Below are 26,652 nucleotides of genomic sequence, written 5' to 3' on the forward strand. Positions count from 1 at the left end.
AACGCTTTGAATAATTTATTTTATTGTTGAACAATTCTTTACAGACATATTTGATATTTTTCTAGGTACTGTTAAAGCTAAGGAATGCCGAACGGGTTTTTATATGGTGCCATATATGCTATGCAATGATGCCACTCCTTCACTTCCAAATGTTCTTTGTGCCAACGTAAGTGTTTGTAATCAACACCACGTCAAACAAGTAAATAGATATCATCAGTTGGAAAACAGACAAATGAAATACCACAAACGTAATATCATTAACAAAGACTGAATCGCTGTAGAGACTTGAGACATAACCAAAACAATATACCAACTTTATTTGTTTTTATTTTCCAAATGCTTTGTTTTCTTTTATTCTTACAATAAATTATCTCAATGATTTCGTTGCGATGGTTTTAGAAGGGCCTCTAGCATAACAGCAGCAGCGAGAACAAAGAATTAATGAAAAATAGGTAAGATAATTATTTATCTCGCTTCTGCTGTGCAAAGAAATGCCAGATAGACTAAAGAGTTCTTAACACAAATGCGTATTGTCGTCTATGAATGAACAACGTCCTTGTGTTTGAAAACGTGAAAGTTTTCCTAGCAGCTCTTTGCACTGAAAAAGCAATATACAATTTTTTTCCTTTTATCAGAGTTTGATTATCAACGCAAAAAAATGCATTCGTTGCTCAGTAGGTAAACAGCCCCTTTACAAGGGACATCTACTAATTGGAGATACTAGATAAAGGAAACAAATGCTCTGAACCTTTGAGCAGTGCCACTGTTCGTGGTGAAAAGTGAAAAACTCTCACAGGATGTACCAAGTTTCTGCTACCTAAAGGGCCGCTTTCTTGGAACGCCGGTAGAATAAAGATACAGATAGAATAAAGATTGGTTTCAGTGAACAAACTTAACTAAACAGTGCTAGTTTCGTTCATAATTCGCAGGCTTTACCGTTAGCAGAGCTCATCAACTATTCCTTTGAGTCAAGCTTTTCAAGGATTTAATCTTCATAAAAAAAATATAGTTTGTATGAATCAGTAAAGTTGCATTTCTGTGAAACTTTGAATCATTCCCTTCATTAAATTAAAAAAATTTTACACATATAGACGCTAGGCTTGATATCGTTACCAGACCGTGCACTTCTTAACTGGGTTCATTGCGCTCCCTGCTGGACAATTGAATGCTTTTGCAAACTCCGAGAAGTTCATCACTGATGCTTTTGCCCTACAATAAACAGTGTGGAACAGTCAAAAAGTGAAAAATTATCTTAAGATGTATGAGAGAGAGAGAGGGAGCGTTCAGAACATATAAATTAAAATATATCTAATTCTCACAGTGAAACCTCGATATATGGATACCAGTTGTAACGATAGTCTCGTTCTTCCGCTTGTCAACTTCCTCGGCCTAGCAAATGTCACAAAAAAAATTTTGTGTAATTTTTGAGGTATCACTATTGAAACTTGATTACGATGACATTGCAGTATATCCACTACTGTAATAGCTTGAAGCGAAAATACAGCGAATTCAAAGATGTGCCGCAAGTTTTGAGAACAACCGTTATGCAAAACTGGCTGATGTTATGGAGCACGACATCCAAGATGAAACGATCACAATCTAGCAGCCTAACAACTAAGCCACCACAAACATTAGGATGACAACAATCATCACACAATTGGAAGTTCCCTCTTTATGTCGGGTTCCACCGTAGTAAAGGTGTATGAGTTAGACGAAAGCTTAAGAAGAATTTAGGCGTTAGAGGGCCGGGGTAAATGCATACACAATTTGTTTCCAAAAAAATAAACATTTCATGCAAGAAAGATAAATGAGGGTCCCAATAGGGCTCTTCAATCCCGCGATCCCGACAACGATTTCCTCTCAATCCCGCATTCCTTTCGGTTTGCACCGGCTAATCCCGATCACGATCAGAATAGTCCCTTTTACAGTTGTGGGCTTGGTGGCCAAGCCTTTGAACAAGAGTGAGGCTAAGGGTGACCCTGTTGTGATAAAGACCTGTATATAGTTAGCATGATAACAAAGTAATTTGCATTTGAAAAGCAGCAACATCTCTGTAATAACAAGGTCACCCTAAGCCTCACTCCTGTTCAAAGGCTTGGCCACCAAGCCCACAACTGTAAAAAGGACTATCAAGTCTATTTTAAAGACCTTTGCATTGGAAGTAACTTTTCTTGACAAGGATCGATCCCTTTCAGTCTCTGTCCACCTTAAAACGTAAGTTTATCTCTTTTTACTGAAACAATGATGTCGTTCATTTAGAGTTTTCAAACTTTTGCTCGAATAACGTACGCTAGTAGCGGAAAAGACCTCCTCAGGGCTCGCGCAGCAAATTTTTGAGTGAGGGGCTAAAGACGAACGCACAAGTTTCAGCTAACAAGATAAGGGGGTGGGGACATGCCTCGCAGGACAAGTTTCCGGCCCCACACTCTGCGCAGTCCTTGTTCATTCCGTACACTTCGATAACGGAAAAGAGGTCAGTATTTAAGAAACGAATAACAATGTCAAAAACCACATTACACAGCTAAAGGTGACGGAGATCCGATAGTTTCATAATCAGGGAAAAAAAAAAACGGACTGAACACTTCTTCAGAAGTAGGAAACTCTTCCGAGTAGAAAATCAGCCTTTCATTTTTAGCCTACCATGCAGGCGTTTATACGCAATCGCATTTCATTTTCGCGTTTGTGGAGAGAAGTAAAACGATCAGGACAGTTTTGTGATGATTTCCCCGAATCCTACCACTCAAAATCGTAGATTCCCGTGTCCCGTTCACAAAAACAATCCCACATCTCATTCCCTTCTTACTCTAATATTCCCGGATCCCGGAGTTCAAATAAGCCCAATCCCGGGTCCCTAAAAACCTATTGGGGACCCTCATAAATGAGAAACGCTTCGATTAGACGAGTGCTTTAGACGAGATAATTGACATCTCAAACAGAAAATTACACATCTCTTCCGTAGGGAAAAGCTTGAATTTAATATCATAAGGAAGGAACATTACCTCCACGGGGCTGGGCTGTGTTCACTTAATAAGGCGAACTCCTCCCCTCTACTTGAAAAGACTGAACACCAACTCTGGCAAAAATTGAATGATCAAGGACATTTATAGTATTTTCTTAAATCTTAACGAGTCGCTCCACGCAGAATATGTTTTTATTGACTAGGTCTCAGGGTCAGGCTGGACGGGAAAATATTTGGTTCTAGGTCATGACGCAGGGACACATGACCAAGAGCCAAATATTCTCCCTTCCATCCCGACCAGACCCAGTCAATAAACATTTTTTCAATGAAGGACGCGATCAAAACTTTTCCTTTACTTTTTTTAAGTCCAAACAAGAAATTCTTAATTTCTTTGAAAACGTGACTTTTAGCACGGGTAAATGCAGACGTTTCAGAGACCGTCTCTTTTTGTAGATAGAGAACATGCAACCAATAGACAAAGACGGAAGATGGCCGTGTACTTCACTGAAATGTGTCACATCAGTGACACACTTGGTTAAGCCTTGTGTGCCACTTTTTTGTTCTTACCAGTTTTGACGACATCTGTGATCTATTACTGAAAACACGTACGACAACATGGAATCAATGTTTTCAATGGTTACGTCATCTATGCGTCTCTTCTTTAATAGGTCATCAGTAATAGCCAATCAAAATGTGCATATACAGTTAATGCAGCCTTGAGCCCGGTCGCTTTAGGAAAATTTTTGTATTTTAAACGAAAACATCTGTCATCAGTTCAGTGAGACAAGTGTGCCCGGTGATTTTTTGTCCTACCAAATTTTACCAACCCTTGCCAATCTTTAAAGGCGCTGTTTGTGGCTCCCAAGTTTACGTTTTAAGCTGAATCCCCGGGTCCAAGTACTGCTCAATTTGTATATCCGTGTGATTAACGGTTAGCTCAATGGATAGTGCGCTGGGCTGTTGTGCGGGAGGTCGAGGGTTCGAGCCCCGGCCGGACCAACACTCAAGGTCTTAAAATAATTGAGAAGAATATGCTACCTTTCTATAACATAAAGAAATGGTTAGATATTCTAGTCTTCTCGGATAGGGACAAATAAATGGAGGTCTCGTCTCCTGCAGGGTTAGGGGTAGGAGACGTTAATTTCCCACGCACGAGATTACTGTGTGATGGATGTCCTACCCTGGGGTGGGATGGGTGGGTTGGGGTTGGTTTAGGTGGGTGAACCTAGTAGGGGACTACGTGTCCTATTTGTTCTCTCGCCAGTACACAGTACAAATCTATAGACAAACAAACAAACTTTAGTGCTCCACCGATTGACAAACTGAAAATGTGGCGGGACTAAGTTTTGTCAAGATTATTTGTGGAGCAAAACAAATTTTGTCAGCCCAGTGTGCCCGGGGCCCATATAAAGCCACCTTCCTAATTGACGATATTTTGACAAGTCGTGAAAATCAGTTACTTACTCTTGCAAAGCTTATAAAGAACACCTGTTCATTTGTAAGATTCATTCCAGGCAGTTGAGGCTCGTTACCGTTCCGCGCAATCCAGTTCTGATAAGCCTGATCAGTAATCATGGAAGAAAATCTTAAAAATTTATAAGGCGCCATTTCTTACGCTATCCAATAGCGCCCAACAATCATTTTTGAAAAAGCCCACGTACAAATATCTAAAACATGAGTAGGATAAACTAAGCTGTCGAAATTAAAATAAAAACTAATAGTAATAAGACCTCAAATAAAAAACTTGCTAAGTAACTAACTTCCTACCTAAATAATTAATTCACTGACCAATCAATAGTGAATTTTTTTAGAAAGCTTTCCAAAAAACATGTTTGTTTAGATTGCGCTTGGAATGCAACAAACTGTCGCTTGAACGGATTTCCAGCGGCGTTCCAGAGTTTAGCTGAGGCTAGAGAAAATGATCTTGAACCACATCCGGTAAGTTCGTAACCAACGTCAACCAAACCGGCGATGGCCACTGATTGATCTTAAATTGCGTCTGGGCACATATTTTGTTACAAGATCGCAGAGGTATGGTGGCACTAAGCCGTTCAAGAAAACCGTAGTTTTATTTCATTAAAGCTAGATATAATAATTTTCGACTAAGGTTTGAAAGTCCTTGAAAGTGCAACTACAAGAATTTACTAATTAATTAACTCACTTTGTACGTATTTCCCCACTGGGCATTCGGCAAAACGGATTCGTTTTCTATTAGGTAATTTGGTTTTATCAACTGAGTTCATAATGTAAGTTGGCCACCGTAAAGAGTTTCTAAAGCTGACGTTTCGAACATTAGCCCTTCGTCAGAGCTAATAGTCGACGAGGCTCTTGTTGAGGTTTGCTGAATTTTAGTCAAGGATCTGAGTAACCTTTTCTACAAAAACCAGAGATAGCCTGTCGGAAAGAAAGTCTAATGAAAGCAACTTGTCGTTCCAGGACTGGAAAAGGGTACAGAACTTACCCTGAACGCCTGTTTAAGTCCTCCATTATCAGCTATGTTTTCTGACAAGGTTTTTTCGCCATCAATCTGAGGTGTAAGATGATTTATCAGCTTTAGAAGTGATTCCTATGTGCGGTAAACCGTAGCCTGCGTCGCAGAGAGTCTACCCGGGATTGTGTGACACGTCCGGCTGCAACGCAGGCTAGGTAAACCGCGGCACGAGATAAAATAAAGAAATCAGTTAAACCTACTGTGCCTCCATGAAATGTAAAATTAGAGTATTGATCCTTCAAACACTCGGTTTTTCTGTTGAACGCTTTAAGGGTTTCCTCACTCCACCAGTTCCGTTCATCTCCTTTCATATCAAATCGTCTCCCTGTTATCGTAGAACAAGATTTAAACTAATTCCATATATCTCATATAAATAGTTAAACAGATGAATAGTTAACGATCTTTATTTCATCGTTAAAAGATACATCGCAAGTTACAAGAATGCGCACAATTAGAAATGACTTATTTTGTTTGCTTGGAAAGGCAAAGAGTTTTCTATAGCGTAAAGAGCAAGCAGCACGAGCTCACCGTCTACGTCATATCCGTGAGTTAGTTCGTGTCCCATTATGCCGCCAACCCCTCCGTACAACACTGCCCTGTCAAGACGAAAAACGGTTTGAACCTTCATCAAGAATAAAGTTATAGATATATCGTAACTAATCATTCCGAGAAAATTATTCTGTGACGAAGAGGGCCACAAGTCAATTAGTTGTTTAACTATTAGGTGTTTAAACTAAGAGACGTCCCTCCTTTTCAACTAAGTCCGTCGCGCGAGTAAAAAAAAAAGTTAAAAAAAATATTTTAGTTCTTGGAGTGACGCCGATGCGCCGCGGGAGCTCCATGAGTGAGGCGCTCAAACTTCACTCCAGGAGTACCCCCGGCACGCTGACAGCATTTTTTAACTGATTCTTTTTTAACTCAGTCGCGCGACAAACTTCGCCGAAAAGGAGGACTGCTCGAAGTCTATCAGGTATTACGCTCTACAAATAAAGTTTGCTTGATTGATTGATTGACGACATGACCTTAATTACTTTTCAACATATCTACGAAATGAAGCATGGAACACTCAGGGTGAAGTATAGATTACCGGGGTAAAATCAATTCAATGAGAGAACAATACGGCCTGGTAAAAGTTTCCTTTCAAGTTTTGATATGTCCATTAACTATGGTCTAGCTGAAAAGTCAACGCCAATTTATATCTCTTTCAAAAATTGTTAATTCATCCAGTGACAAGAACAGGTCGAAAGTCGACTTTGACGATCACGCACTAAATGACTGGGAAACAGTGAGTTTCGTTTCCTTGAGAACCTCAATATCCCCCTCGGTTTTCCCTACGGGAACATTGAGAGCCCTGGGGAAGAAGCAATTACTGTTTCCGCCTGCTCTATTTAGCAATTTCTTCTTCAGATATAGTTTGAAAACGTGTAATTTCTATGACTGCAAAAAGATATTTTCATGACTCGGGCTGGACAAATATTTGCCGCGTTTTCAAGGTTGCATGACCTGATAATGTGAAAGTCAAAAGTTCAAGTTTTAATCAGTTCAAGTTGTTTCCTTAGGGAATTGGTGAGGTTGATCTATGGAAATTGAGTTGAGATGCAGGACAACTCGATTTGTATCAACTTCAGCGATCGAACGCCCGGGATGAAAGGAATAGTATCAACCCTTATAATTGGAAAAATTCTAAGTCAAAATCAATCGTAAAAGATTGCATATATATTAGAGAGAGTATCCATCTACCTCTCATAATGACCGATTGATCACTGAAAAGCAGTTTTAATGTTGCATCACTATTCTGAACATGCGCGTAATCAGTTTAACTTTTATTTTAACAATGATTCTGCGGTATTATTACACACTTACCTCGGATACCTCTTATTGTAAAATGGAGATTGGAGGATAGCTGCTGGAAACACTAAAAAACCAATCAAAATAAATCATCATTGCATAGGCATTCCCAGCTAAGTAACATTAAACACTTTATCAGCGAAAGAAATCATTCGATTCGTGGCCTGAATCTTAGGTACCGGTAATTTTTTCTCTCGTTTTGATGAACAAAGAATGTTTTGTGACGCCTCTCAAGGATGTACTTCAGTCCGCAGTTAATTATCCTTTTGTATGTAAATGGAATATGACAATCGTTTCCGAAAACATAAACCCTTTCGGAAGAAATAAAGTATCTTTGAGCCATGATGGTCTTTTGACATGTGTGAGCTTAAAGGTTCAGATATATAAAATTTCTTTTACTCACCCATTTTGTTAGCCAACATATCGTAGTAGGCGTTTATAGATATTGGTGATAGAGCCCATCTAATGATAAACACAATGAGGATTAATTAGTGGTTACTTTGTAAGCAAATGTAGACATGAGAAAAATAGACACAATATTTGTAGCAGTGAGAAGTACTCGAGGTTCTATAATAACGCTTGAAGGTGGCGTTGCACAATATTTGTCTCACAAGCAAAACAGAAAACCAGCTGCATATTCGTGAGTACCCTGTTCCACAAGAGAAAGATGATTCTAGAATACACTGTCCAATTGACATTCAACCAATAATTAGATGGTAACAAATAATATTATTAAAAATGACAATAGTGATAACAGCAGTAATATAATAACTTAAAGGGACTAGCTCGAAAGCCTCATGGTCACCCTACCCTTTGGGCTCCAACAAGGATAACCTATGCTTCTTTATCGTATTTCGCAGCTTGCTCGCTTCGCAAACTTAGCGGCCCTTTTTCGGCAAAAAGCCGCTGGTTCAAACAGTGAAATGTCCTCTTTTCAAAGAAAAAGTGTTCCTTGAAGCTCACATGATGTGTAGATATTTTTGAGAGAAAAAGTTTTGATTTTAATCATGCGTTGGTGGATACCATTGTGAAATTATTTTGAGATGTTTATCGTCTTTTGCAATGTCAGTTACGGCAAGAACTGAAATTATTACATCGCCATATCTACATAATTTCTTGATTTTGACGTTAAAATGCTCGCTCTTCAAAGAAAATAATTTTCCCCCAGGTTTCATGATGCACCGATCACACCTATTAATATTTTCTGCAAGGAAAACTTCTGCTTTAAATCGTGCGCAACCCTGAAATGATTATGAAATATTTTTCGCTTTCTGCGGTCTTCCATAGTCTCACAGCAAGAAATGAAAAGATAATGTGCTAGAGGCTATTGAGTACAAATGCTGAGCTACTAAGAGACTCTGATAAAAAAAAAAAGGAGCACTGGGAAACATCGGGTCAAAATAGGGTCAATGTTGCACTCACTCACTCAATCATCTCGACAACATCTGTGGCTTCGCCTCCTGTAGGAGGCAGTAGCCACAAAAAAGGTTTAAGGTTTGTGCACTGCAGCAAATGAAGTGAATAAAGGAGTGTACGAGTAATTTGGTACTCCCCCTATCAATTATCTTTGCATAAAACATATTTCATTTCTGAGCCTATTCGAAAAAGATAATTTTGAATAGGTTGTTTTGAATAATAAGCTGGATTTGTCAAATCGTGAAAAAAGTCTTCAAAACGTTCTTTTTGCACCTGGTGGGTCAGCAGATGGTATAATTGCCCTCCCTACCCCCTTCCCCGCCTACCCTGGCTGTATTCCCTGAAAGATACCTCACAAAATTGTATCAATAATAACTCTCGCACAACGACAGTCAAGTGCCAACTCTTATATAAAGGGTAACAGAAAGCCAAATCAAGCACGTAACACGTGAGCACGTAACACGTAACGCATGAGCACGTAACATGGTCGACAATTACCTAGTCTCGTCGACGAGTTTTCCAAAGTAAGCGAGATCTCTTTCAGTTGTGGCCTGGTCCAATGATAACTCATTCTCGAAGTAGGTTGATTGATTGCAGTTGACCTGTTTGTTGTCACAAAGGCAAAGAAATGATCATTACTTGAACTTTACGGTAGCCCCTTCCCATCTTTGTTAGCTATGATTGATATTCAATAAAATAAGATAGGATGAGATGGGATGAAAGATAAGATGAGATAGATGAGATGAGGTGAGATGAGATAAGACGAGACGAGACGAGAGGAGATGAGATGAGACGAGACGAGACAAGAAGAGATGAGACGAGATGAGATGAGACGAGACGAGACGAGACGAGACGAGATGAGACGAGATGAGACGAGACGAGACGAGACGAGACGAGATGAGATGAGATGAGACGAGACGAGATGAGATGAGACGGGACGAGACGAGACGGGACGAGAAGAGATGAGATGAGATGAGACGAGACGAGACGAGACGAGATGAGATGAGACGAGACGAGACGAGATCAGACGAGACGAGACGGGACGAGAAGAGAAGAGATGAGATGAGACGAGACGAGACGAGATGAGATGAGACGAGACGAGATGAGATGAGACGAGATGAGACGAGACTAGACGAGAGGAGAGGAGAGGAGATGAGATGAGACGAGACGAGACGAGATGAGACGAGACGAGACGAGACGAGACGAGATGAGATGCGATGAGATGAGACGAGACGAGACGAGATGAGATGAGATGAGACGGGACGGGACGAGACGGGACGAGACGAGAAGAGAAGAGAAGAGAAGAGAAGAGATGAGATGAGATGAGATGAGACGAGACGAGACGAGACGAGATGAGATGAGACGAGACGAGACGAGACGAGATGAGACGAGACGAGACGAGACGGGACGAGAAGAGAAGAGATGAGATGAGATGAGACGAGACGAGACGAAATGAGATGAGATGAGAGGAAACGAGAGGAGATGAGATGAGATGAGACGAGACGAGATGAGACGAGACGAGATGAGACGAGATGAGATGAGACGAGACGAGACGAGACGAGACGAGATGAGATGAGAAGGGACGAGAGGAGACGGGACGAGACGAGACGAGAAGAGATGAGATGAGATGAGACGAGACGAGATGAGATGAGACGGGACGAGACGAGACGGGACGTGACGAGAAGAGATGAGATGAGATGAGATGAGACGAGACGAGACGAGATGAGATGAGACGAGACGAGACGAGATCAGACGAGACGAGACGAGACGAGACGGGACGAGAAGAGAAGAGATGAGATGAGAGGAGACGAGACGAGATGAGATGAGACGAGATGAGACGAGACTAGACGAGAGGAGAGGAGAGGAGATGAGATGAGACGAGACGAGACGAGATGAGATGAGACGAGACGAGATGAGATGAGACGAGATGAGACGAGACTAGACGAGAGGAGAGGAGAGGAGATGAGATGAGACGAGACGAGACGAGATGAGACGAGACGAGACGAGACGAGACGAGATGAGATGCGATGAGATGAGACGAGACGAGACGAGATGAGATGAGATGAGACGGGACGGGACGAGACGGGACGAGACGAGAAGAGAAGAGAAGAGAAGAGAAGAGATGAGATGAGATGAGATGAGACGAGACGAGACGAGACGAGACGAGATGAGATGAGACGAGACGAGACGAGACGAGATGAGACGAGACGAGACGAGACGGGACGAGAAGAGAAGAGATGAGATGAGATGAGACGAGACGAGACGAAATGAGATGAGATGAGAGGAAACGAGAGGAGATGAGATGAGATGAGACGAGACGAGATGAGACGAGACGAGATGAGACGAGATGAGATGAGACGAGACGAGACGAGACGAGACGAGATGAGATGAGAAGGGACGAGAGGAGACGGGACGAGACGAGACGAGAAGAGATGAGATGAGATGAGACGAGACGAGATGAGATGAGACGGGACGAGACGAGACGGGACGTGACGAGAAGAGATGAGATGAGATGAGATGAGACGAGACGAGACGAGATGAGATGAGACGAGACGAGACGAGATCAGACGAGACGAGACGAGACGAGACGGGACGAGAAGAGAAGAGATGAGATGAGAGGAGACGAGACGAGATGAGATGAGACGAGACGAGATGAGATGAGACGAGATGAGACGAGACTAGACGAGAGGAGAGGAGAGGAGATGAGATGAGACGAGACGAGACGAGATGAGACGAGACGAGACGAGACGAGACGAGATGAGATGCGATGAGATGAGACGAGACGAGACGAGATGAGATGAGATGAGACGGGACGGGACGAGACGGGACGAGACGAGAAGAGAAGAGAAGAGATGAGATGAGATGAGACGAGACGAGACGAGATGAGATGAGACGAGACGAGACGAGACGAGACGAGATGAGACGAGACGAGACGGGACGAGAAGAGATGAGATGAGATGAGACGAGACGAGACGAGACGAGACGAAATGAGATGAGATGAGAGGAAACGAGAGGAGATGAGATGAGATGAGACGAGACGAGATGAGACGAGACGAGATGAGACGAGATGAGATGAGACGAGACGAGACGAGACGAGATGAGATGAGATGAGAAGGGACGAGAGGAGACGGGACGAGACGAGACGAGAAGAGATGAGATGAGATGAGATGAGATGAGATGAGATGAGATGAGATGAGACGAGACGAGACGAGATGAGATGAGACGAAACGAGACGAGACGAGACGAGATGAGACGAGACGAGACGGGACGAGACGAGACGAGAAGAGAAGAGATGAGATGAGATGAGATGAAACGAGACGAGATGAGATGAGATGAGATGAGATGAAATGAGACGAGACGAGACGACATGAGATGAGATGAGATGAGCTGAGATGAGACGAGACGAGACGAGACGAGAGGAGATGAGATGAGATGAGATAACTTCAAACTTAAGGTCAAAACGCGGGGAATGGTCACTCAGTCTCTCGAGCTTAAGGCACATGTTAAACGCGCTCATGTTAAACGCGCCCATGCTATCAGTTTTACTACTCAGAGCTGCTTCTATGAGGGAATGCCGATTAAGAAAGAGCTTGTGTGAGGTACTTTCCCAGAAGTAATAATTCTCTGAGCTGTAATCGAATCATTCTTTTAATTACATTCTTGTACTCCTCATCTAAAAGCTTGTCATCCACAATGTAATCTGGAAAGCCAATGTTCTCTGCCATCATTTTCGCCTGTCAAAGTCAAAGCAGTCATATGATAAATAAGAATCGAAATTGCTCAAGACATATATTTTACTCATATAATTTTAAACTGAGGGCTATTCTTAATGCTAATGTGGTTCTAGTTGCAATCGCTAACGCATCTTCTTTGCTCATGGAAGGCGCAATTGTCTAAGGGTATACTGACTGCAATCAGTCAGGGTTAAATATCCAATTTTAGGTGCTGGTTGTAGTCATTGAGTAGAGTTATGATGCCGGGCGAGACGCTTACCCTCATGCCTCCCTTTCTCTTCAACATATTTGTTATGGATTTTTTAAAGTAACCGAGATATCTTAGCAGCTCATATGTACTTGACACGAAATTGCATCTTCCCTAGACATCAACCATCTTTTGAGAAATAAGAGATATTGTTAAAAAGGACACTCTTCACATGAAGCCGAAAGTAATCATCTGTGGTTACCTTCTGTATGGCGAGAGATTTTGTTTTTTCATCCATCCAATCAAGTTCCAATATGTTCTGTTCGAACGCTTCCCTGATATCATCCACCAGTTCTTTTGCCTGAAATAGTTTCATATGATTCGTTAAGTTAGTAGGTAAAGAGGAGTTTTCCTCGTTTCGTAGGAAGGCACAACGATAGTAGTTCTTGCAGGGGGAGGGGGGGAATACAAGTAACTGAGAAGCAGCGTTTCCAGGCTTAAGGAATTCCAGAATGAGTTGGGCTGCGAACAAATTAATGATATAAAATTTGCTGTACTTTGTCCTAAAATAGTTATCATATCAGAAATGCGAACCGCCTCGCCAATTTACTTAAATGATTAATGAGGTCTGACCTGGAAAAGGTGTATTGAACGGAACTATGACATTTTAAATTGAAACGAAGTGGTCCAGTTTATCGAAAAAAACCTCAATTTTCATCATCTATTTTTTTCTATCATGATCTTACAATGAAGCTGTCCGCGATCGTGTACAATGCTCTTCCGAATGGGCGTCGTCTCGAAAATAATTTTTGTTGGTAGCATTGCCTGAGGTTTCGCCAATTCGTAAGCTATGCGCTAGGGATAGCGAGTCCACTATGCGCTAGGTTCTCTTCATAAGATTGACTGCTTCCCCCAAAATTCTAGCTTATGTGCTTACAACTTTCTTGCTGTTCCCATTGAAGAGACTGTCCACATATATTCTGGAGAGTGGTGCAGCAAAGTATTTTTCTCTCATCAGTTGAACGCACAACTCATCTCGCGAGATTGGTATCCAGTAGCCCTCTAAAGTTATAAAAAAGTTCTCCAAAATCTCTTCAAATTCGTCTCCCAGGCGTAAATATACGGAGTCTACCAATCGCCACATCATGTAGTTAGCAATGGTTCTTTAAAGGAGGTAAAAAGAAGAGCAAGTCACGCCTAGTTATACCTGACATAGCATATCATAACGATTTTCTTTCAATTTTAAAAAAATTAACGCTCCAGCGGTGGAAGAAATCACGCAAAATGACCATCGTGATTCAAGTTTTACAGACAACAGGCCCAATAATGATACAGGGCGAACACGATTGATTAAAGCCCTGCCTGTCTATAGATCATCACATCATGTTACTTTTCACCTGTTTGGTGTTCCATCAAGGAGGTTGGTGATGTTTTTTAAGTAGTCTACTCCATAAACCACAACATGTTCTTCATCAGTGACATGTTTGCCAGTCACAGGCAACAAAAGCTGCTCAAAGAATACTTTCCACTTCATCTATGAAAAAAACAAAAAAGTTATTGTAAATTCAATATCTTTCTCAGCGGACGATAAAACACCTGTGTCTTTCTAGACATGTCCGGCGTGAAATCACACGGGTATACTTTCAAATATCTGATAGAGAGTCAACAAAAACAGCATTCCCGGAGAAGTGCCTCTCGGAATTCTTGTGGGGGGAGGGAGTTTGGTAACCGTTTTCATACCCAAACAACGACCAAACCCTCTGAGATGTAACATACCTCCTATGCCTCTATAGGAGATTTCTTCCTCCGCTGCAATGTGTTGTAAAAACAGTCAATCAAACATACGTGACCTAAACGCATCACATTAAGAAGCTTTAGATAGTTAATGTAATAGCTTTTTATTCAGTAGATGCAGACAGCATACCCGGTTGCTTCCAGCATATTGGTCCAGCTCTTTAACTGTCAGTTTCCTATACATGTTTTCGTCATCATACGCTTGTGAGGCACTTGGCATGATCTATACACAATGATGATAATTAATACAACGATTTCTGAAACGACAGAAACGACTGCGGTAGAAACACAGAAATGTTATTTATGTTACTCATTCTTACAAGACTTACAATGACACAAACCTGAGCGAGTTTGATCTCAAAATCGATGATATTCAAGATATCTGGGAGGGAGTCATTTTTTGCTCCAAGTGCTTTTGTTAAATTCAAAGTAAATTCCTGATAAATCTTTCGCCCCTTTAAAAAGAACACAAAATTCTTTAGTGAAACAATGTGACAATTTCCATTGTACAAACATCCTTGGTAACTTACGAGCATGCTTCGTTGCCGTTCTACAGAGTAAAACCTCTTTTTGGTGTCGATGGAGTTACACTTTGGAAAACTATTTGGGACTCCTTTAACAGCAATGGGTCAAAATATGTAGTTACATTTTAAGACTATTCCCAACAGCATAGAATGTTGCGCTTACCATGTAAGTATCGACCTTTCTATTGTCGTAAGTGAATTTAAGAGCACTAACTGTCGACCTTATCTTTCCATCAGTGTTTACGGCCCAATGGACTGAGGAAAAACTCAAACCTCCAGTAGATATCTAAGACAATTTGATGTTTTTGCTTTGTCAACTCCTCAGGCCTCTAACCTTTTAAGCTAACCACAGGGTAATTGGTTTCACTAGAAGTTTTTAGTAGTGTCTTCTACTGCACTACATAGATGACCTGACTGGTCTCGAAACATTTTTTTCATCGAAAAAAGTTGCAAGTTGAGAAATGCTTTAATGATTTAACAAACTAGGAAAATGATACGCGAGTTCTGAATTGCTAACAATTTTGTTTGAAATTTAGATCACTATCAGTACCTTAGCTGGGTGGTCTTTCTTTGAAAGACGAACCAATAAGCAGTGAAAGAAAAGAAGGAAACGTTGCAACGGTGAGTTTCAATTTTTTTCATGACTTTCAATCGAGATAAACGTACCTTAATTCCATAGGTGGTATTAGAAGTTAAACGGTGTTGTGAGATACCCAAAAGGGCTAACGGTCTTATCTAAAATCAAAAGTGACGTGAGAATAGAAAGTGTCATTTTGAAAGATAATTGACAAAGGAAAAAGTTTGAAGTGAAATAAGTAATATTAGGATACTGGATAATACAGAGTGGAGGATGTGTAGGTTTATTTAAGGAGAGGGCAACTTAAAACCTTGGAAGAAGCTATCCCTGATGTAAAAAATAAACCACGATAACAATATCAAGATGAACACAGGACTGACTCCGCCTGGAACCCAGGGCGTATCCTGAAGTCCGTGTAACTACCGTAGAGGCTAGTTTTGAACTTCAGCATTGTATCGAGTAGTGTTTGTGATGTCTAATTTTTACTACACGGAAGACACTTTCCCAATATTACATGCAAAGGACCAGTAACATATGCTGAACTCAAGAGTTAAAAGTACATGTTTCTGATTTCTCGTTTGTACGTACGTATATGATTGCTATGCCCACTTTTACCTTGGCCTCTCTCCCCAGCAAGTAATTGGCGGAGTTGACCGGCTGAATTGACTCACATTCCCTTTCCCAATGGAAACTCCAAAACCACAAACCTTTACGTGCGTAATTAATTACCGATGCTTGTGGCCACTACCAGTCCCTTTCTCATGAGTTCGTCGGGGAAGAAATTTAAATTAGATCATGACAAGTAAAGTCAAAACTACATGCTACCAGATTTAACTTTCGTTTCACTGAGCTTACTTGGATGATATTGACGCTACTGTTCCGTGGATCAGCGCCTACAAACACAGTAAACAGGGGTCCTAAGGACAGTTTTCTTCTCATTAACGCAAGATATTTTATCATGTCCCATGATTCTTCCTTCCAGTCGTCTGTAGTCAAAGTCCAAGATCCATATTCCTTTATCAAATCATCCAACGGCTTGGTTCCTCTTCTGTTCTGTTCCTTTGTATCCAAACACGACTTAAAGTAAGCTATCCCTTTCATGAAGGACGAAAGCTTAAAAAAAAATTGAAAAAAAATATATATATATATATTTATTACACGACTCGGGCAGTCAGAGGGCCAATAACTAAAATCAACCAATCAAAATGCTCTATTGCCGGTCCAATATTCTCTAAGTATTGGACCGGGTACTGTCCCGAATGGTCCCGAATGATGCTGCACCTGTGTCCCTTTGAACTTCAGTCGTATAATAAATCTCTTACTAACCAAGCTTACTCGGGACCGTACTGGAAGAATATCGGCCCTCGGTCTTTTTTGTACGGACCTCGCTGCGCTCGGTCCGTACTGTCAAGACCTCGGGCCGATATTCTCCCAATACGGCCCTCGCGCTTGGTTAATAAGATATATATGTATGCTCGTCTTAAATAACTTATCGCATTTGTGCCGATTATTAACATATGCTTCATAATGATTCCGTTTGAAAGAGATTATCCAAACTCTTGGTCACAAATAAATTCAGTTTCTCTCTTTAACTTACGTACCTTTTCTTTATTATTTTTAGCATCTTTCGTTTTCCCTTGTATATAATTTCTAATCATAAAGTGTTAGGATAGACACACAGATCGCACGCCAGAAGGAAAAGAAATTTCCTTACACGTATATCAAGACTGAAATTACGGGGACAGCAATTACCTGATACGAACTCACCCTAGAATATTCAGCTTGCGTCTCTTTACTATGCAGGATGGCTCTGACAAACTGACTACTTTCCTCCTCCAATTTGGTAAATTGATTCCATTCTTCCTTCTGATCAGGGAGCGGGTTTTTCTTTATCCATCCTCCACAAGCGTACATATAAAAGTCCTCACAAGGATCGACGTTGGGATCTAAGAAATTAAATAGGTCTGCAAACAATAGAACGGAGGAAGAAAGATCATTGGTCATATGATAATTCAGAGATCATGAAGGCCGTAGAAGATTTAGGGCAGTCACGGTTATTGTGCAACTTTGCTCTAGGCAAAAATCACAAATGACGGCGGTCAGTATTTATTCTTTTGAGCGATGGATTATATTTCTTGGTTATAAAGAAACCTTTGCCAAGTTACCTGAAGAAGTAAAAACGCAATCTCTTGTTACGCATGGGTAGGATGTAGTGCTTTTCTTTTTACTCTGTGAGTCTGTGTGAGCTTTCTTTGCGTACAGAAACCCCAAGACCATTGCCATAATAACAAACAAGGAAAGAAGTAAGACTATTACGCCAACCAGGAACTTTTCACGTTTCGTTAAGCTTTTTGTGTTCATCCCAGTCCGTGGCTGTGTCACTATCAACAAATGTTCAGACACTTGCGTAGATTGTACATCTCGCTGAAGATAAATAACAATAACAGCACTGAAATTTTCTCCTTTTTCTCCTCTTGACTAAGATGCCAAAAGAAAGAAAACCACAGTGTCGCCAAGAAATAAAAAACCAATTAGGCGATGATATAATAACGATAAGTTTTGAACAGCTTGTTTGATTAAATTTCTCTCTTTCCTTCACATCGTTGCAACCTCTTTCCATGTAACTGAAATCTGAAAACATCGACAACAATGCGACACCAAAACAAAACGTGCTAAGGGAACACATTCAAAGTGTCAAACACTACCATGGCTGCCCCAGTCAAATATTAGAATATCTTTCAACAGATTCCTGGGAGAGAAAAAAAAAAAAAAAAAAATCTCCCCGAGTTCCTAGAAGTATCCGAAGAGCGTGTTTGGAAAACACTATCAAAACTTAATCCATTTAAATCATGTGGTCCTGACGGGATTCCTAATTGGTTTCTGCTTGAATATGCCGATCTTATTGCTTCTCCTGTATGCAAAATTCTCAACGCATCGTTTAAAGAGCAACGCCTACCTCTTTCGTGGAAATTGGCTGATGTAACCCCGCTTCCTAAGAAAAAACCCGTGCAAATCCTAAAGAAAGATCTTAGACCCATCTCACTCACTCCATGTATCTCGAAGGTGGCAAAGGAGTTCGTGGTACGCGATTACATCGTGCCTGCCGTTCTTGATAATCTCGATATGAATCAGTATGGCGCGGTACCAAGGTCTTCGACCACCTTCGCTTTACTGGACATGCTTCATGTTTGGTCTGAGGGCACCGACTGGAATGGTGCTACTATAAGAACTATTTTGTTTGATTATCGTAAGGCCTTTGATTTAATTGACCATAGCATCCTTATAAAGAAATTATGTAAGTTATACGTGCCAAATAGCGTATTAATTGGGTTATTGACTTTTTGTTTGACAGATCTCAAAGAATCAAACTTGGTGAGGGATGTGTATCTGAGTAGGGATCATTACCATCGGGCGTTCCCCAGGGAACCAAACTAAGGCCTTGGCTTTTCTTAATTATGATCAACGATCTAGTAGTCGAAAATGCTCGCTTATGGAAATATGTAGATGACACCATCATCTCCGAGACGGTTGCAAAAGGGGAGCTTAGTAACGCACAGCGTCATACAGATAGAGTAATACAATGGTCCCTGGAAAATAGAGTCCAATTAAACAATGAAAAGTGTAAAGAGATGCGAATATCCTTTTCAAAGTTCCAGCAAGAATTTGAGCCCATTCTCATCAATGGCGATGCTTTAGAAGTGGTAGAATATGTAAAGCTTTTGGGTCTTAATATCTCCAGTAATTTGACCTGGAATACCCATATTAATGAAATTGTTAAAAAAGCCTCTAAGAGATTATATTTCTTGATTCAACTTAGAGAGCCAAGGTTGCTCGTACTGATCTAGGGCTCTTTTATTCTAGTTGTATTAGATCAATCATGGACTATGCAGTACCGGTTTTTCACTATAGTTTCCCTAAATATTTAAGGCGAGAATTAGAACACGTACAGAAGAGAGCAATGTCCATCAACTGTCCTGGTCATAGCTATCATGAGGCCCTGGATATTATGAAATTTAAAGAATTAGCCATCCCGTCACGACGAAATATGTGAGTCACCTTTCGACAAAATTGTAAATGACAACAATCACCGTTTTCAAAAGTTAATACCAGCAGCACATGAAACTACCTACTTGTTAAGGCGTGCGCGACCTTTTAATTTACAACGCTTCAAAACCAGCCATTTTAAGAAGTTTTATTATTTCCTCATGTCTTAAAACGAACTCATCTTAGCTTTCCCTTTTTTAGCCGATTAAACGCCTGTTAATAACTAAGTAGTTAATATCTAAATTAGTTTAATTTTACTATCTGTATTATGTGAGTAAATACGCAATTCAGTTTTTTCTTAACTGCTCTGTATTTATGAATAAATAAACTTCAAACTAAACTTCAAACTTCAAACTTCAAATGCCATGGGTATAACAAGTGAGATAAAGGAAGCCACAAATGCGATGGATTTTGAAAACGGCTTAATCTTAAAGAGCTGTCTAGGCTTTAGTTAAAACAACAACAACAGACAATAATTTATCAAAAATAATAACGACGGTAGCTTGTTCCAGACGTTTAGTTAGTAAAACGGAGCTAAATGTTGAAATGCAATTCAATATCAATTAAAAGTAGGAAAACCTCTTGGTTTGGATTTAATACGTGTTTAGTGACGTCAAAAAATTTAGAAAATGTCAGGTTCGGAAATGCATGAGGCACTGGATAGGTACAAGATTCACTTTACCCGAGTATGGGCGGCCCCGCCTATACCCGTGGACCTCGAGGACTCAGACTTCCTCGTGTCGAAGCGCTAACATAGTGCAGTACTTACTTGCGGCTTCCATCGCGATATGAGTGGTAAAATAGCTGTTAAGTCGATACAAGGCCATACTCTTGAGTTTCATATTTCGAATAAAAAGAGTACTTGCAAAGTAGACAAATATAGCAGAATTTTCGCAACTCTTTATCGACGTGATCGTTCGTTTCGTATCGCTATCTTTGAACGAGTCAGACATCTCTACGAGTGAGATTTGTTGTCATGATTATTCATACTTTTCCGTCAAATTCTATTGGCTAATATTTTGACACTTTTAACGATCAGGATGCCGGAATATGGACACCGCTCTGGGGACTGGAATCGGAAAACAGTAGCATCCTCGCAGGCTCTCGTTATCAGTACCAGACCCTTGGCAGAACTTTCGCCGGCTCGCGATGCTCTTTCTACCGTCCGGCGAGCAAAGAAACGCTCGTGCCTGATATTAAATGAGGGCGTGCAGGACTGCTTGCAGGCTGTGAACAGGAGGAAAAGCTCTTCTGTGCATTAACTTAATATTACAGCCGCTTGTATGAACACAGTATAATTTGACACCATTTTCGTTGACAATAGGGAGCGCCGCAGAGTTTTGACAGCTAATTTTGGCAGGCATTATAGACAGGAGCGTTGTTATGTTTAATGTGCACGCACAATCACTCACCTTAATCTTATAAAAAGCTCTATCGTGAAAATTTGTGACATTCAGTTTAACATTGGATCTTTAGATTAGAAATCTGCGCGCAAACATAATTTTGCAATTTAAAATTAGGACATCGCGTGTGCATCATTCACCACAAAAACAGCGTAGCAAGAATTTATTTGTACATAAGCATGCCGCGACAGCTACTTTTGGACAATGATTGCAAAGAAAAATGGCAAGTTTTGAAAAACATTGTTAAAAAAAAAAGACAGTTTTCAAAATTAATACTGAAATTAAGTTTGCATAGTGATTTGGTAAAGATGAAATAAACAATTTTAAAAAATCCCGTGGTGATTTTGACCCTGCTAACGTGCCATATTGACAATTGACGATTAGTCTTTTGCCAATTTGACAGTTGTCAGGCAATTCTGACGAGACCCTCAAACAAAGTCCTAACATGTACGGCATGTTTCTCCAAATACTTAGGTTCGATATTTTCTGGTGTATTACTATCTTATGATTAGACAGGGTCAATGTTGTAAGTCCTCTCAGGCGCCTTTCTTTTCATGAAAACCAATCCAAGAGTCTTCCCTCCTCATACCGACTGTTTGGTTAAAAGGCCTTTTCAAGGCAATTTTAAATTGCGTTACATGTGGACTTATTACACAGAGGTCAGTTTGCGATTCGCATCTGTTTTCAATAGTTGCTTTCGTGGGAGAACTAGACATCAAGGGCTGTGAGCAAAAGGTATATGTTGATTTCAATCTGCCGTAATGATCAATTAGAGAAGATAACTTGTGCTAAGATACCTCTTTTCTATCTTGAGAATTCTTCATCTCAGCTTTTCAATCAATAATCCAGTGTGCAGTTGTTTAGACATTTTTCAGGAAGCTTGTGTTCGTCATTCATGTGCACAAAGAACTCGGAATACCCTTCGTAAATGGGTTTTATAAACACCGAAGTTAATTCCGTCGAACAGACTAACGTGCGGGACGCCTGCTGGAGGCAGTTTTCGGTTGATTATTTAATCTTGAGTGACGTTATCAAAACAGCGGTGGGGCGTGCAAAGGATAATGGACTTATCCTCTTGAGGAAGAGATTTTGCTTTATTAAACCTGTACAAGTCTTCCACGCTCGGAGAAACTGGTTATTGATAACCTATGAATGGAAATATGAATTCTCAGCTCATATTTGGAGAGCGTAATGCAATTCCTTCACCGCAGGACTTTCGGCTGGCGGCAAATTCACTGCGATTAGAAACCAAAGTATGACTGAAATAACAATTTTGCAGGAGCTCCTTTCACGGGATGAAGCATGCAAGCTAATCCTGCCTGTTTGTCCTTTTGTCTGTTATTACTTTCGATGAATGTAGTGTTGTGCGAAACGATTGAACTTAGATGTGGGCCACTTTCATACCTTAAATTGTTTACCCAGCCCCTGAATACTCATTATTGATTGACGCACCGAATCGGATAGCTCTAACTCGCAGCATGAAAAACTCTGGTTGGACAATGGTATCGTAGTTAGCGGATTTGCGTGAGTGACCTTTTCTATGGCGGTGAAAAATATAGGTCCTCAATGCGTACATGTGTGGCTTATTTTGTAGACGTTTTACAGAATGCTTTAGTGGGGGTCTTAGTTTTCGTAATTACGAAAACTAACAGGGGTCTTACTTCTCGAGATTACGAAAACTAAGACCCCTAAATTTACCGTTAAATTTGACCTTAAACTCGGTAAAAAGGATCGGACAGGAGATAATTTGACAGATTAGACCTGTTTTGGTTACGATTTGACTTTTTATTTCGACGGATTCGATTTTAGGGGGTCTTAGTTTTCGTAACACCCGTCATCATCCTTTCGCTATTGCCAGTCAAGAACCGACTGGGCTCTGGAGTTTTGTAATTTCTGTATCGAATTCTGTAAAAAGCTCTGTTGTTTCGGATGTGTCCGTGTTGAGTTTCGTAAGCGATGCCACAGTTCCACAGCTAATCTTCGCGTCAACTGCAGATTTCAACCAGGTGGAGGAATATGAGAGCGATTCGGATGACAGTGACAATGATGTCGATGCTAAGTCAGAAGAACTGGTTATTGGTAAGCCAATCATGACAAGGTCCAAGACCCTCCATTAACAAAACCACTCTGCAAATAGACCTTCTATGCACCCAACTGAAGAAAAATTACTATCCTTTCTCTGTACATTTTTTTATAAGACGAATAAATGACAAGTACAGGTGTACCGCTAATTTGTAATTATTACGCAGTAGTATCCCAGCTTCAAAACTGACACGATCGCCAATCTTATACTTCGAAATTCTCGACCGCCATTACTGATCAAGCACTACATTCATTCTTTCATTCTTTGTCATTTTTCACATGCACACAATCAGATTTGACGTAGACAATTGAACTAAAAGGCAACAGACGAAAAGGGCCCGTAGCAGCCTGGAGCAGCGACGCCATTTCGATGAAGTCACCTTAAAGACATTTGGCTATTTCCTGAACTGTTAACCGCACCAAATTGTGCTCGAAATCATCATATTACCTATACAAAACAATTTTTCTTTGATCAAGAACGACTTTTTCACAGTTTTGAGCGCCAGGGCAAAGTCAACTGTGATGGTGCGCGCTCGCTTTTGAAAAATAAAGTGGTTAGAAGGGTTTTCTTTACGTTTTTCAAAAAACTTCCATGAAAGCAAATTCGGTTCCTGCTCGGGAATGATACCAACCTTTCTTGTCTCGTTTTCCGTGAAACGAAACGACTTCCAAGCTTTCATATCACTTTGTTCCTCAATTTTTTTGGATTTTTCCACCTTGTAGCACGAACTATCGAAAATCGCTTGCGTTTTCTTTGTTTTTACTGTCTTCTACCACTCCTTTCGACTGCATTACCGAAATCGTCCAAAAAGCACGAACTAAGCAAGTCCGCTCCACTCAATTTTGTTTTTCTTGCGCGGGATCAGAGCGAGCAATCCCGAGCGGACAAGATGGGCTCATCAGAACACAGGATTTGCTTCATATTACCCTTGGGCGGTTGCCTACAACAGACTCTTTACTTTAATAGTGTCAACTCAGTACACTACAAATCAAACTTAAAATGTATATGGTTCACTAGACGCATATCTGCGTGTACTCAGGTGTTCACAATATTAAGATCTAGGTACAGTCTTTACAATAAAGGCATGAAAATACATGCAATGGCCCAATAAAACCTAAAGTTTTCCTCGTACGTTTTATTTAAAGCATGATTTGGCGATTTTTTTTCTCGTGAATCGTGATTTCATTTTTTCTTTATTCGTCAGAATCGCGATTGAAAATGATAAGATCTTTTCATGCCCACGTGAAGAGCTAAATTAAACGTGATTTGTGAACCATCCTAATTTGCTCGGTGAACTCCTGGCTATTTAACTGTTTTTAAAATGTACGTATTGTTCTCAAACGGCTGTGCTCAGGTTTTGACCAAAGTTTTGACAGGATATGGACTTCATATGGATCGATAAAAGTCATAAAAAAGACAACTAGTGGTCCTTGAGCAAATAAAATAAGTCATTACTTCATCTTTTGTCACTCAGACTGATCAAGACTGGAAAAAAGTAAAACTATCAACTCGTGAATGTGACTTTCATTTTTTTATGTGAAACGTGATCGTCTCAAATTTCGTGTGAACGTGAACGAAATATGATTACTATTCGTGATGCATGAAAGGGCTAAGTATTTTTACGTGACCGAGTTTTACAGAGGGTACTGTGTGCCCTCTTTAAAAATTGATCTTGTTTAAATGCTGTGTTGGATGTTTTCCGAAATGTTTTCTAAGCGTGACTAAAATTCCAAATTAGATGTAATATTAAAAAATCGATCAGTACTGGTGTAAAGGAAGAGTTTGGTAAACCTTGAATAATTACTTCTTGTAATATTCCTGGAATTATAACTTAAATTGTAACTTTCAATATAGGTCATATCTGGAGTTGCTCGTCCAATACAAATGCTGGTAACTTGTGACTTTATCACCTCGTAACATTTATCAACGAAAATACTCTTTGGAACCTTAGTTTTGACAACGTCCAAACCTGCTACAAATAACCGGTCATTCTCAGATTGTCCTTTATTTCTGGTCGCATTGCTATTCCTCGAGTGGATTAGAGCGTGACTGTCGCTGGTCTTCCTGATGACTCTTCAACAACAGTTTACAATAGAGTTAATAGGCCAAACATGTAAAAATTGCTTGAGATCAACTCTAATTATTCATGAGAACTTTAATAATATGTAACATGAATCCTTGGAAGTGTTTGGTCAATTACACCAACACCAGACCGGTCCATTTACAAAGTTCAATTTAACTTTCATTGAGAGACATTCAATAGCATTGTTATAGGATTAATAATGAGGTAATTACTTCTTCATTATGCCACTAAGTTCTTGTTTAAAATTTGCGTGATGAATTACACCGGTTGAATCTGCAACTAATTTTTTTTTTGTGTCAACGACGATTATCCAAGCTACTTCTTATTTGTTGGAAAGGGTGATCAACCCAAATTAGCAATTACCTTTGATCTGTTTCACTCATTCCCATTCCAGTAAATATGAACCCAGGAGATGTATCGGCGCAATTCGAAACTCAAGAACTTCAACCAACCTGGCAAGAATGTCACAAGATTTTCGCTCTGAATCAAGAAATTGTCGATCCATTCATCAAGATGATTCACTGGCTTTTAAGTCCTTTCCAACTAATCAACTGACGCCAAGTACTCGTAACCAAATTTTTAGAAACATTCCTTATCCATCCTAACCACTTCCCCTTAATCAGTGTAGATGCAAAGCACCCTTGCTTTAATGCCAGAGCAGTATTTTTACTGCACAGAGAGTGATGTTGCCTTTTCGTAAATATGAGATACGCTCTCAGGATTGTAAGCATAACATAAACAAACCGAATCATATGATATTTACTACTGGGTTGTAACTACAATTATTATTATTATTATTATTCCTAAAGGTTATTTTCGACTGCCTCGGAGATCTCAAAGAGTCGTGCTTGCTTAAGTAGATTGCTGATTTGTAACGTTACTTACAAGACCTTGTTGATCTCCCTGCATCGAGTTTTTTACCAGGATCATTGCCAGGATTGTGTGCTATTTCCTAAATCTCTCTGTAAACGAAAGGACTGAGCACCGTCTCAGTCAATCAGCCACAGACCGAAAATGATTCTCTGTTTTTTAGAAATGCTAATTTCATGCCTGTCTACTTCATTAACTCCTTTTAAACGCATCAATAAATAAGCAATGTTGGCGAGGCGTTGTGAATATTCACTTCATGGGGCTTATGTCGAGCTAACTTTGAAGGGACTGCATCACGATGTTTTGGGAAATGTTCCCCTCTTTACAAGAAACCACACGATCGTCAAAGCATAAGATTAGTACAGTTACAATACTCTCTCCGAGGACGCTATCCGTGTAGGGACTAAGGCGATCCTAAAATAGATCTTTGTATAAGTGTGAAGCGCAGTTTTAATGTATGCCGTCCGAGTCCATTATTCTCTACCCTGATCCGAATAACAGATAAATGCAGCACCCTTTCCAGAACCATTTCGAAGCCTCTGTCAAAAATGGACTTGGATAAAACTCGTCTGGTTCTCATTTCCATAGCTTTGAAAAAGAATTTGACAGCAAAGACAGTTGTAATTGTTTCCTTCGATT

At 40.3% G+C, this 26,652-nt stretch overlaps 1 protein-coding gene across 6 annotated transcripts; it reads right to left on the minus strand.

Annotated features, from left to right (window-relative positions):
• LOC111321509 (endothelin-converting enzyme homolog) lies at positions 1 to 26,212 on the minus strand. Of its 6 annotated transcripts, none has more exons than XM_088730594.1 (20): positions 26,029 to 26,210; positions 17,696 to 17,954; positions 17,298 to 17,494; positions 16,386 to 16,643; positions 15,620 to 15,688; positions 14,771 to 14,884; positions 14,560 to 14,652; positions 14,033 to 14,169; positions 13,573 to 13,798; positions 12,898 to 12,996; positions 12,371 to 12,448; positions 9,213 to 9,316; positions 7,702 to 7,760; positions 7,314 to 7,365; positions 5,979 to 6,046; positions 5,651 to 5,775; positions 5,421 to 5,486; positions 4,424 to 4,519; positions 3,000 to 3,073; positions 1 to 1,209 (listed from the first exon to the last, which is right to left on the minus strand). In XM_088730594.1, exons 1-20 carry the CDS (start codon positions 26,071 to 26,073, stop codon positions 1,110 to 1,112), a joined length of 2,319 nt encoding a protein of 772 aa, XP_088586720.1. In that variant the 5' UTR covers positions 26,074 to 26,210; the 3' UTR covers positions 1 to 1,109. The 6 variants fall into 6 exon arrangements, 5 of the variants coding, with proteins under 5 accessions (XP_088586720.1, XP_088586721.1, XP_088586722.1 ...); XM_088730595.1 differs by lacking the exon at positions 26,029 to 26,210 and adding an exon at positions 21,775 to 23,664; XM_088730596.1 differs by lacking the exon at positions 3,000 to 3,073 and having other exon boundaries at positions 26,029 to 26,212.
• Between the last annotated feature and the right edge of the window lie 440 nt (positions 26,213 to 26,652).

The sequence above is a fragment of the Stylophora pistillata genome, chromosome 8, assembly GCF_964205215.1.
Source record: "Stylophora pistillata chromosome 8, jaStyPist1.2, whole genome shotgun sequence".
In the NCBI taxonomy this organism is placed as follows: domain Eukaryota; kingdom Metazoa; phylum Cnidaria; class Anthozoa; order Scleractinia; family Pocilloporidae; genus Stylophora; species Stylophora pistillata.

Excerpts from the sequence above, each read along its gene's own strand:
- LOC111321509 (XM_088730594.1), bottom strand. The coding sequence starts at position 26,073 with ATGATCCTGGTAAAAAACTCGATGCAGGGAGATCAACAAGGTCTT. Across the intron at positions 17,955-26,028 it reads AGGGAGATCAACAAGGTCTT|CGAGATGTACAATCTACGCA; the intron begins GTAAGTAACGTT and ends ATTTATCTTCAG. Across the intron at positions 7,366-7,701 it reads TATGTTGGCTAACAAAATGG|TGTTTCCAGCAGCTATCCTC; the intron begins GTGAGTAAAAGA and ends TTGGTTTTTTAG.